This window comes from Apteryx mantelli, chromosome 3, assembly GCF_036417845.1.
Source record: "Apteryx mantelli isolate bAptMan1 chromosome 3, bAptMan1.hap1, whole genome shotgun sequence".
Classification (NCBI taxonomy): Eukaryota; Metazoa; Chordata; class Aves; order Apterygiformes; family Apterygidae; genus Apteryx; species Apteryx mantelli.
Genome location: NC_089980.1, coordinates 54,438,689 through 54,451,653, shown reverse-complemented (window position 1 = coordinate 54,451,653; position 12,965 = coordinate 54,438,689). Strand labels below are relative to the sequence as shown.

The window sequence follows — 12,965 nt, the reverse complement described above, 5'->3', positions numbered from 1 at the left end:
ACCAAAGCTGAGATTTGAAGGAAGATGGTGTTCTTTTCAATTTCAGATAACTCCACAAATCTATCAACTACCAAACACAGCTGCCCTGACATATCTCCAACATGGTTAAAACATAACAACTTAGAAATCTTGTCAAATGAAAACTACCACTTCTTATGCATCTTCTCCTCTCTTACAGGAAAACAAACAAACAAACAGCTCCACATCAAATTGGTCAGACCAAATTGAATACACTTGAAGTTTCTAAAATTCTGGATATTTACCCAAATGGATCTTTAGAGCCTTATGGAGGCTTTCCTATCATCTTTAGAAAGCAAAAGGAAGCAGAGTATTGCACAGGAATGTATATAGTTCACCCCTGCATACACATATGTAAGAAAGACTGACATGGATAGGCTTAGAGAAGAGATAGCAATCTAGGGAATTTATTGCAGAGGATGGATAACATTCTGAAGCTCCAGGATCCCCACAGGAAGAAGAACAGTGTTTCTTAATAATGTTTGACACTTCTGTGAGGTTGCCAACAGACCCTTTGGGTCAGGTTGCCCCAGAGGGTACTTGGTACTGCTGCTATAGAAGAAGAGAGCTCAGTCATCAGGTGGGGTGGCAGCAAGAGCAGTTCTCAGCTCTTTGGTCTGCATCCACTGAAAAGAAGTAACCTGAATGCAGCCCCATCTTCACTCCCTCAAGAATAGGTACGAAGGAGCAGTGGTTAGAGAAGCTCCCAGCTCCATGCTAAGCTGCATGCAAAAACAGGAAGAGGCATCCAGACATTCCCTTTCTTCTTTGCAGGAAAGGCCAGGCTGTACGGGTTTGGGGCTTTTCTCCTTTAGGGAAAAAAGAGTTTTGCACCATGAAAGGAAACACATACCACAGATTGAAAACCCCTGCTTTAGGCAATGATAAGGTTGAAACACTAAGCTCTCACAAGACAGGAAATACCAAGTAGATGACACTTGGCCCTCTGCACTATGTAGATCCCCTTTGGCCAGTGGCATGACAAAACCAGGGAATAAACCCTTTGCTCATCTCTTCCCACAGTGCTGAATGATTACTCCAATACTTTAGAATACCTAGACTCAGTTCAGACAAACCAGGAAAGTCAATACAAGTTAGTCAGCTTGGATACTAAGCAGAGGATGTAAAGAACCGGATTGTGTCGCCTTCTGCCAGATTAATTCCATTATTTGTATATCCTCCACTAGCTATATTCAACTTTGTCTGTAGCAGGTATCATTTGAGTTTTATGCTAATTTATTACACTTATTTATTATTGAATTTGTTGATGATGGTAGACCAAAAGGGCCAGCCAAGAATGAGGCTCTTCTGCCCTAAGTGCTGTACAGACCTGAAGAGTTTACAGTCTATATAACTAGACAAGGCATGCTCACACTGGGGAATGAGATGTAGTAAGGAAGCAAGGTCAAGTATATGTGGAAGGAGAAGGCTGGAGCAAAATCTGCACCAGCCAGAGACAGCCCAGTCAAAACTAAGGGTCACAAAGGATGTCAGCTTTGAGGTCTTCTGGGCTTGTTCAAACCAGCAAGGTCTCTCATAGCTCATTTCTTTGGTTTTACCCTGATGCCACATGTATTGTGAATCTGTGATTATTGCACTATTTACTCTACAAAACTAGCAATGCTGTGTCTGCTGTGTTTCTGTGGGTTTGTCACCAGCCACCTGGATGCATAAAGCAATATCATTTCATCTTGGTGTCAGATCTGGCTTTGCCATCAAGTAGGAAATACCTCGAAATGACTCTCTCATTGTCGTGTATCTCACATTGTGTTGTGGCTAGCAAATGTAAATCACTGACACTTCTGAAGAGCAGCACTATATACCCATTTTGCACCACAGACAATGACTGCACTAGGTACAGACAAATAGGGATTAGAGTTCTCTGCATTTTGCCTTTTTCCCTTCAGAAGGAAATCAATTATCAATGCAGGAATATTGCCTTGTAATTTTATTACAAACTAATGAACATCCATTGCCAAGCAATGACAGAACTTTTGCTTTGGGATTTATTCAGCATCTGGAAAGGGGAAACTTAAACAGAAGAGCAATTTACCAAATGAACACTCCTTTCAAAAAATCTTTCCTTTTCTTTCAAAAATGTAATTTATGGAGCCTTTCAAGGAGGAAACATGATGGAAAGATAAAACCTCCTGTACAAAGTTCAGATTTGCAACTAAATCCACTCAGGCTGAAATCCATCAAAAATTTGACATGCTTGAAAACTGCCATCCCAGGAGGATGCAGTTTGAAACATAATCCCATTAAATGTAGTGTGGAAAATAAGTTGTCCACTTTATTTTATCTTGCTCACCAGAAGTCCTGTAACTAAATGATGCAAAAAGAAATCCTATGGATACATGCAATGAAATGAACTGGCCAAATGCCAGTTCTTAGTAGGCTGAACACATTCTAATGTCCCACAGTTAAGAGCAACTTTTATGTTAGGCCATTTTTCCCCTCTTGTCCACACCAGCCTGCTCTGAGTTCAGTCACCAGCATTCATGATTAATGTCAAGGCAAGCTATGTCACTAAAGACATAGAACACTTTGTTTTTATAGAAATGAATTGTACATTTTAAGATTTTTCTGTTGAGTTTTTGAGGGCCTAACTGGTGGGCAACTGAGTGGCAAGTGCTGAGAAGTGAGGGTCCCCAAGTGTCACATCTCCCAACTTCCAGTCTTATACAGCTGGTGGGAGAAACGATTTTATTACTTTCAGCCCTTCACAGACGGGAAAAAGTGGACCGTGCTGTTCTTGCACTCCCTCCGGTGGTGGATTCCTAAAGTGTAATAGGAGAAGTAGGTAAGTGCCATCCCAGGCCTTGGCAATGCTGGGTCAGTAATGCCACTCAGCGGGCTACATTTGCAGCGGAACAGACAGAAGAAGAAATGGAGAAAGATGTGTATAGATCCACTCTTGGCTTTTTAATCTTAAATCTCTGAAGTCTTTGATGGCTGCCTCCAAAAAGTAAGCCATTTAACAGACTGGAGATAATTCACTAAACAAATACACATACATTCAAGTCAGAGTCTTCTATAGTTTCTTTGTTGATGGTTGTTTTTTGTTGTTTTTTTTCACATCTGTACCCTCTTTGGGGATATAGGTGTCTTTAGAATTTGTGCTATCCCCTACTACACTTAGACCAAACTTCACTTAGTTGATTTCATTTATTCAATAGAAGTTGTGACTTTAAAAAGCAACATCTGCCACAGTGATTATTCACTCTAACAGGCACATCGGTCTACATGTGGACTTGAGAAGCACTTAACAGCACTATTGGCTTAAAAAGGTGTCACACAGTGAGTGCTGTACTTGACAAATTCACCCTTGCAGAGCCCAGGCCAGCTTCACTGGCATCCCTCTGGCTGGAGTCAGTGGCTTTACTATAGATGCTAAAGTGAATTAGAACTGATTAAAACACTGTTTGATTTAATGCATTAATTAATTCTTTATATGAGCAGATAGACATGAAGATAAACCCATTGTTCGGGGCAACTGAGTCAGAGTCACTGTGGGAGCTATATTTATTTTCTCTTTATGATGCCTGCCTTTGATGGTAACTCTCCTTCTTTTAAGAGCATTAGGTTCACCTCCCAGCTCCAAATGGGAACACAGTGTGCTTGAATGCATATAGAAAATCAGGAGCAAGGCAAGTACTGTGCAGTCAACATGGCACACACAGAAACAGCCTCACCTAGAAGAGATTCCCTCACTCCAGTGTCACTGCCTCTCTGATATAATGCCAGCTCCATATTTCCACCCTCTGTTCTCCAAAAAGGGATCCCAGACCTTAACCTCTACCATTAATAGTAGTCAAGCCATTTCAAAGCACTATAGACTTGACTCAGGGATGGCAGTTGCCTCTGCCAATGGCAATACCCACTGCCATTGTAGATAGCGGCACCTAGCAAAGAAAAAGTTTTGGGAATCAGTGCTCTAGATTATATGAACTGCTCAAGGCAGTTCACAGACACCTTCTGCTCTCTGATACTTTCAGACATGTGCACTGGTTTAAGAGCATTTCTGCTCATGAAGTCAATTTATGGTTAAATTATGGTCAAATGGTTTGTGTATCCACCAAAATGTCACCCTCCCTCCGCCTCCTCCTTCAAACCGGTAATGAGACTCAATGGTAGACTCCTTTACTCAGACTAAACTCCCCCACTCCTCCCCTTTACTCCAGATAACAGTAGGGGAAAGATAATGAAACTGAGTCATTGCCTTCCCTCCCTGACATCCACACATGCTTGCAACCTGCAGGTTTTCTCTGTACTCCAGCTTGCTACACAAATCATGCTGAGTCTATCCTGATTATCATTATCTATTAAAATGGTCCTTTAGGTGCCACTACTTTCATGTCAAAAATGTACAGACCTCTCCTGATCATTTATGCTGCTTATTCACTGACAATATCTTGCTTTAATATTGAACAAAGGTCATTATATTGATAAAAGTATGAGAAATCTAGCCTGAACAGAAGACTGTGAGCTCTATATGGCAGCAATTGTACCCTAACAATCTGTAAAATACAGCAGGCAATCATGGCATAAACAGCAAGCCTTTCAGAGCAATGCAATTTTTCTTTGTTTTCATTTAAGTACTCTTTAGGTGCTCTAGGACAGACAGCTGAAGATTTATAGCATATGTATGACAGCTAATTTGTATAGAGATTTAAAATGAATACCTAAAAGACAGAAAAGCATACTATTACATCCTCAGAGCAAATTTAAGGTAACACACATGAAGAAAACATGTTTACTCACTGTCTCGTAAGATGACAGAAAAAGCAGCCTAAAGTAAATGAAGAAAAAAAGTAAGATTTTGGATAGGTATGAGGTAAGCATTCTTGAGCAAGTTTTCTAGTGACACACTGAGAAAGCCAGGGAGACAGTTGGACCGGATCACCTTCAGGAAATGTTTTCTCTTTCTGTCCTGACAAGAATTCTAGGATGTATTCTCTATTAGCCTGGATTTTCAGCAGCTAATGAAATACTTACTGATCATTTTTAAAAGCTAATAAAGTAGAAAGGGGAAAAAAATCACTGAAGGGCACTTACTATCTCATCAAGGCAACTTCTTCTGCAAGGATTGAGTAAAACTTCAGTTTTAGGGACTGACTCTGCACAAGTTTACTTCACTGGTTCTATGATAAGATGTGATACTATGTTAACTTTGCTTCTTTGAAACTCTTTCTTAATTTGGTCAAGTCCTATTAAGAAACTGTATAATACCAAGTGTTACCACACCATCCAAAATACCTAAGCAGTCCATTTACTTTTGGGCAGGTTTCACCTCCTCCTAAGCAAACAGAGTTTGCATGCTTGCATCCAGTGTATACCATTGCATTACATCCATCACAGTTTTTCAAATCTATTCCCTATGTATCTAAGACAAGTAGACATGGGAGAAGTGCAGGAATATACTAGTTTCTCTCTGCTTAATCAACTCTCTCTGCTTAATCAGCTCTCTTTTCTTCAAGAGAATTGCCAAGTATTGTTAAGGGCCAAATTTTTGCTACATCGTAAGTTATCTTTCCTCTTCCTTTGGTAAAAATTATGCTGTGTAACATCAGCATGTTGTAAACTGTAAGTTTTTTCCTGATGCATTTCCTCTTTTTCAGGCTTACTGCCAATGTTGCACTGGAAAGTGTTTTATCTATCACTGTAGATAAAAGTGAAGGCAGTGAGTATCAATTAAGAATTAGAATTGGGCAGAGAAATGTCAGCAGAAACATATCCTGTGAGAATATGCAGGGCCACTGACATCAAAATGACTGGCATCACCAGAATTTTGTTGTAGAAGATAGCGGAGAGGAAGATGAGGAGGAGGGGAGTATTCATACAGTCAAAAACTATTTCGACATTCCTTCTGAAGAAAGCATTCCAACTTTTCACTACGAAATGACCTTCATTTTAAGTATTTTATCTGAACTTTCTAAAAATCTAGCTCAACAGATAATATCAAGTCAACCCAAAGTACTTCCTTTGTAGAAAATTAAGAAGCATTTGGATTTTGATCCTAAAGAAAACAAAAGAACATTTTAAAATTTCTGAGTCCTTCAAAAAATGAAACCTCCATTCACTTTCCAGCTTCCTCAAGAATGCATGAACTGGTTCAAATAAAAATTGCCACTCCTGAACCAAATTCAGGGCTTCATTTGCCGTTCAAAAATAGGTTTTTGATCTCAACTCTTGCTTATTCAGTTTTTAATTTTCAGGCGCCTCTGCACTTCCTGGTCTCAGGCATGACAGGAAATGGAAGTACCAAAATACCATGCAAATGGCTGTCTCTGTGGTAATTCTGGTTTGGCAAAAGAAATGGAAACACTAACAAAGTCCTGAGTGAGCCAGATCTTGAAAAGATTCCTAGCCTGATTTCCAAACCAACATGGTTCAGATAAGTTTTGGATAGCGGCTAAACCTTTGGATTCTTCTCAAAATGAACGAAACCCTAAGGTTTGCCAACTGTCAAGGAATATACACGGCTGTTCTTCGAGGTATTCTGTGGGCAACAGGGAAAGAACGAACACCTCAGAACTGTTCAAAAGGTCCTCTGTGTGTTTTTCTTCTTTTTGTTTCCTCTGTCCTGCTCTTCCCTCCCCCAACCATGCCCACTTCCACTGTATGCTTCTAGTTCTAAAATCTTATGTGTGTACAGTCAACCTGCCATCTCCATTATGTATTTCACATTATAAGGTAGAGTTTATCTTGGCTACACGCAGAAATATTACTTTTAACTCCTGATCAAAAGTTCTGTTGACTCTTTCAATAATAACCCTCACAGGTCTGTTTTTGTTTCTTTAATGAGAAGTGTCTTGAGAATTTAGTGTATGGAAGCATTGTTGAAAGTGTTTTATTTTCAGAGCTGATGCACCCTTGGTTGTACCAATGCCCATTTGCAGTAACAATGCTGTTAGGATCTGGAGCCACTTACAGTTTTATTTATGGTCTTGGTTTTTGAGTCACAATTAGAGTAACTTTTCCAAATGTTTGGGTTTGTAGGCGCCATCCAAATGGATCCCTAACTTGGAAAGCTTTGATTGTGTTTAGTTTCCCTCTACTGAACTACCTTAGTGGCCCATCTTATATTGCTAAGTGTTGTGGAAGCTATCCAGGGCATTAAATGCTATTGAATACTCAAAAAGCATGTGCCAAGGAAAAAAAAAGAAAACAATTGTTCCCTGAAATATTCAGCCTCTGGTGAAAGGAACTTTTAACGGCAGAGGTGTTCATTTCAAGAAGCGATTTCAAGCAAACTTTCTTCCTTTGTAAGATCTAAGATCAATATCATATTGAGAAGAACACATGGTTCAGCAAGGCTTTGAAAGCATAAAATGAAATAGTTGTGGTGTGTTATAAGTCATCAAGATTTTAAAATAAGAAACACTTGTGTCTTATTGTTTGTACAAACCCATGCACACACACACAACACTGCAACTGAGATAAAAGCTAAGCTGGTGGTTCCAAAAATACAGCATAAACAATGCCAAAGTAAGTGTGGCGATAAGTGCAGTCCTCTTAAAACTTACGTATTTTAGGAAGAGAATGAGTTTCCTTTAAAATACTGTGTTTCAAAAAAAATTACCTAGATCCTCAAGATATGGCTGTGCCCCTATTACAATATGCCAGTAAGGCTCAGCTCTCTCATCTATTCGTATGGCCAGAAAGAATGGGTGCATATAGAATAAAAATATAACATCCCCAAAATGTTCCAACAATGTACTACAAGAATTGCAGACTATTACCTGCCTTTCCATAAACAAGGTTAAAGGACAAGTTTAGTTGAGATATTTTGTAGAAAGTAAGAATGTTTTATATTAATATTTGACACATGGGGAGGGAAAATAAGGAGCAGCCAAACTGGCTACAGTCTCTCCAGATCTCACCGTTTCTTCTGAGACAGCTCTCAAGCTACCTTCCCAAAATGAAAGCCATTGTTCTGTTGCCAATGTTTATTTATTTGAAATAGCAGTAAAAACAATACTAAATAACGTTCTCCTCCCCCATCCAGTTCTGTGGCTCAGCTAGTAATTCAGATTTGGAATATGATGTTTCCCCTCACTTTGTCTATTATTGCAATATGTTTCTACTCAGGAGACAAGGGTCCAGGAGCAACTGTAACAATGAGGATCTTTTGACCACAAGAGGCTGAGATTGCTCCAAATTCAAAGTAGCTGTGGGCTGTGTCTAACCCAGTGAACCCTGAAGAACTTCTAAATTCTTGCGCCCTAGTGCATGTCCTGGCTTCCCAATAAATTAATATCCACATGTGCATCAGCCCACCCCCCATGTTCCTTCTCTACCCTGGTGCACAGATGGGGACCCAAGCATGTTCTGGTTGGGTCCACAGTTTGGACAGAGAGGGACAAACTATAAACACTCATTCACCACTCATTTAAATGCAGCCATGAGGACCAAAGGACCAGACTAGGCTACGTGATGCATCTCAACTACCTGATGACTTCTCTGATGCACCAGCCTGATAGAAATTGGTCTGATGGCTATTATGAAGGTCATAGGAAGCCATATACTCATCAGTCCCCGCAGACCTGCTAGGACTCAGTCCTGGAATCACAAATGACTGTTTGGCAATTGAGAATTTATTGGAGTTGTCATTTGTGTGAAAACTCTGTAACCTCTTGCTATTAGACTATTGCAAAGCTTCCCACATCAGAAAAATCACATATTCACCTAAGCTAAAGTCATGAGTGGTTGCTGTGTTTCTTTATGACCAAGGGAAATCTAATGCAAAACTATTATTTGTAATTAAACATGGATATGGCTCTGTAAACAACTGAAAGTCCTGTCTGTTTCTGGAGCTAGCAAGGATGTCAAGTTAAAACAACCCAAAAGTCTGTATAGCCAGATCAAAACATAAAGACATCCCCTTATCACCATCACCACCAGTCATTATTCAATTTGAAGTTTAGAACCCCAAGCTGCTCAAAATACAAGTGAGGAAGAAAACTCTGATCCATGTAGTCATCTTTTAAAAATGACACTGAGGCCAGGAACCTTAACTTTAAAGTTGCTCTTACTAGAGGGAACTTTAATTTAACTCTCAGGAAGTTGCTAAGGTTCATTTTTTGGCAGATTTATTACTGTGGTTAAGGAGACCATGTTCTTGTCATAGCCACCACCTGGCAAGGTGCACATTCCATGCCACATGATGATGTCATCCAGCAGGGCTGTGCAAACTCTTCCCCATAATCATCCTGCAGTTTTCACGAACCTCAGGTCCACAGTGAAACTTGTTCTGTCCCCATGGCCTCTGGTTATTTTTGAAAGTGTCAGTCTGTCTTTATTATTCTTCCAGCCACAGATAAAGGGAAAATCTTCATCCGGCATGTAGAAAAGAATTGTGTAGATTTCTATCAACACACAGCAAGTTAAAAAGACATACCTTTCCTTGGACTTTCTATGCAGTCTGGGTTTGTTTCTTCTTATGATTTATGCAGATACTGTCCATGCTTATTTGAGAGAGGTACATGTGAGAAGGGATTATACAGCCTATGAGCTACAAGCAAAATGACTACAGGAGTAAAGAATGATTTAGAGTTGTGGTATTTGTTGCTGTTTTTGTGTTTAAATAGGGAAGTACACAAACAGTAGAAATAAACCTGTCTCATGCAACCAGAACTCAAAGTTTAGTCTTGTGGGAAGATGTAAAAAGTATGTGTGCCTGTGTGTATGCGCGCTGTTTTCTTACTATGGGTGTCTGAGTGTTCATTACCCATTTTATGGAAGAAGCATTTCTAACGTAGGCTAGAATACATATGTGCTAGCCATCTCTGCAAGAAGAGCACAGGCAGCAGAAAAACTAACATAGCCTCACTACCTACAGCTACCTAGCAACATGGCTAGCTACCCCTTCTGAAAAGTTTGAGTTTAATTCAGTCCAAGAGCTTAAAGTCTCCAACACCGTTACCATTTTGGTGGCATAGGGTGGGGATTCCAACAGATTGACTGTTCTGTTCATGGTTTCATAAAAATGCACATTACTGTAAGGTCCTCAATTAAATGATACAGATTCTGGCTGGGGAAGAGAGGGAGCAGAGGGGCTTCAGAGATCTCTCAACTAATGCTCAAGTCAAATATGACTGCATGAGTCTATGTCATTTAACTTCTAAAGACATTGCCCAAGTGTCCTTGGCCAGATTTTTCTTCCTTCAGCTTCTGTGAGATAGCAAGCACTCAGTGAATGACAGACATGTTCAGCAGCAGTTTACATACGCTCTATTAAAAGGTATCGGAATCATTTGAGATTAAAGATGATAGAACAATCAGTTGTATTTTACCTTTGGACAAACTAAGTTTTGATAGCGTTTCCAGTTTACTCCCATGCTAATATCTAGACCTTTTTTATGTTCTGAAGAAAGGAAATATAACACATAGGTTCCTGTAAACTCTCTTCACTCAAATTTGCTCTAATATGATTGTGAAAGCAAACTCAGAATTAAATGGCAATGTTAACCTGTAAACTAGAATACTATACATTGCCTGACAATCTGAGGGTGCTTGAAACAAGGTTCTTAAAAAGATAAAATTCACTTGACTTCATCTGTCTCACACTTGCAAATGTCACACACTATAAAATTCGTGGAGGGAACTCATTCCTTTAAGGTTTTCAATTAACAGCTTCTAATCTACAAATCATTTCTAAAAAACTAGATGAGAAGGCAAAACTTCTTCTGAAGAATTTCAGGTATGAACAGCTCAGCCATCCCCCACCACCATTTCTCCTTGAGCTGTCCCTATCTCCCCCTTTTTCAAGAGAAGAGAGAGAGAGAAAGAGAGAGAGAAAGAGAGAGAAAGACAGACAAGAAAGAAAAAGAAAGAAGAGCTCTACAAAATTCTCGGTATTTTACAGAAACTTTTTGACAGACTGAGACGAAAATAAGGGTCTATTTCACTTTGCAACTGCCTGTAACTTTAGCATAATAAACCCCTAAAGGGCACAGCCGTCACCAAAACACTTAAAAACAGCTTGAAAGGGGTACTCACTGCCCGTTATGTTTACTCAAGCACTTGTTTAAAAACACATTTAAGAAAAATGTTTTTATTTCTACAGATTGCATTAATTATAGCTTAGCAAACACTGCGAGATCTGCAAGAAGACTGAACTGAGCTATTAGCTGCAAACCTCAGGTTCTGGCTAGAGAAGTGGTTATGGCTTATTTAGCAAGCTTAATGAATTGGCTCACCCATCTCTATGCGGAGTTCCATGTTTAGCATCATGGAGTCTGGATTAGCCAAAGAGGGCTGTTTCGCGTCACTTTATAATTAAAAATAAAATAAAATCGGTCAACCAAAGACAGTCCAAAAGCAGACCTCAGTGCAGCATTATTCCTCTTCGGGAAAATAAAAGCATCAGTATGGGCATTAATATTGGTCCGAAGTCTTGCAGAGACCCACAGTAAACTTCCACTTAACTACCACGCTTTCCCCTGGAAAAACGCAGGCGGGTGGGGTGTTTGTCACCCGTAGCACCATGACGGCGCTCCGCTCTGCTGGATACGCACAAGCGCAGGCGGCCGCGGCTCAGCCCTCAGCCTCCCCCGGCCCGGGCCCGGGGCAGCGGCCCTTGCCCAAGGCAATGAGAGGCCAAAACCTGCCGGGGCGGCGGCAGCGGCGGCGGCAGCACGTCAACCTGCCCGCCGGCGGCCGCCGCTCAGGTGCGCCGCGGCCCCGCGGCCGCCCAGCGCTGCACCGGGACGGGGGCGGCGGGCAGCCTTACCGTGAGGGCGGAGAGCTTCTGGGCTGGCACGGCCGGGAGCAGCTCCGGCAGCAGCAGCAGCAGCAGCAGCGGCACCCACATCCTGCGGCGGCGGCGAGCGCGGAGCGGCTCCTGGACGCGGAGGCGGGGGACTCTCCTCGGGACGGCGCCCCCCCCCGCCCCAGCGCCTGCTCTGGCTCCTCTTCAGTCGCTCCTGCTGGGAGGTCCCAGCTTAGGTCCCGTTGGTTGTTTGGGTTTTTTTTCCCCCACCCCTTGAAGTTTGGGGACGGGGGATACAGAAGATAGCCGGCGGCTTCCCCCTTTCTCCGCGTCCCTCCCTTGCTCCTGGAAAGTCACAGCCCGGGCTCGGCGATGCCCCCCAACCCCTCCGCTCGCGGGGCCGCCCCGCCGCGCAGGCTCCGCCGGGGACTCCGCGGGACCTCGCCGTCCGCGGCCTCCCCCGGGGCGCCGCGCCTCCCTCCGCCTCGGGCCGGCTGCTGCCGAGCCCTGGGGGTCGCTTTCTTTCCCCTCCGCCCGCGCCTCCGCCGTCGCGGGGGAAGAGGGAGGAAAGGATGGGGAGGAGGAGGGAGGACCCTCCCACACCACCCGCCCGTGTCAGCAGCCCGCGGGGGGCCGCGGCAGGCACGGCCGCAGCGGGGGAGCCTGTCGGTGTGCGACTTCGCCCCAGCCTCTCCTGCCCTTTTCCTCTTATCCTCCTCCCGCACCGCAGCCCGGCCTCCGCTTCCTCCTCCCAGACCAGCAGGTCCTCGCCGAGGATCCCTCCCCGGGGCTCTCGGGGGGGCACGCCGCCTTGCGCCCCCGCGGGGTGATCCCCTCGCCTCCTCCTGAATCAACACGTGCAAATGCAGGCAGCTCCTGGTTGGGGGCGATGAGAGGCACCCCGAAACACCCCGCTCCCGGGGCGCCCCGACCCCTTCCCAGTGCACACCGACCACCCTTGTGCACGCCGACCCCCCTGTGCATGCCGACCCCCCGGTGCACGCCGACCCCCCCCAGTGCACGCCGCCCCCCCCCCCCCCAGTGCACCCAACTGGCTCTGCCGGGGCTCGCACCTCCGCAGGGCAAGGGGGCAAGGGCCGAGGCAGCCTGTTTGCTGGCAGGCACAAGAGCTGGGCAGCAGCGTTTTGTGGGATGGGCGTCGCTGCCAGGCCCTTTCCCCACAGCGGGGAAGTGGCACGCGGTTGGCAAGGGAAATGCAGGTTGCTGTGGG

The 12,965-nt window shown here is 43.5% G+C and overlaps 1 protein-coding gene across 5 annotated transcripts in view; it reads right to left on the bottom strand.

The window, feature by feature from the left end:
* SMOC2 (SPARC related modular calcium binding 2) overlaps nt 1-12,394 on the bottom strand; it is a 153,849-nt gene extending 141,455 nt beyond the window's left edge. For all 5 annotated transcript variants that reach the window (XM_067293385.1, XM_067293387.1, XM_067293386.1 and 2 more), the window contains exon 1: nt 11,756-12,394. In XM_067293385.1, coding sequence (XP_067149486.1) covers nt 11,756-11,836 — 81 coding nt within the window. In that variant the 5' untranslated portion in view covers nt 11,837-12,394. The remainder of the gene's footprint in view (nt 1-11,755) is intronic.
* Nucleotides 12,395-12,965: the final 571 nt, after the last annotated feature.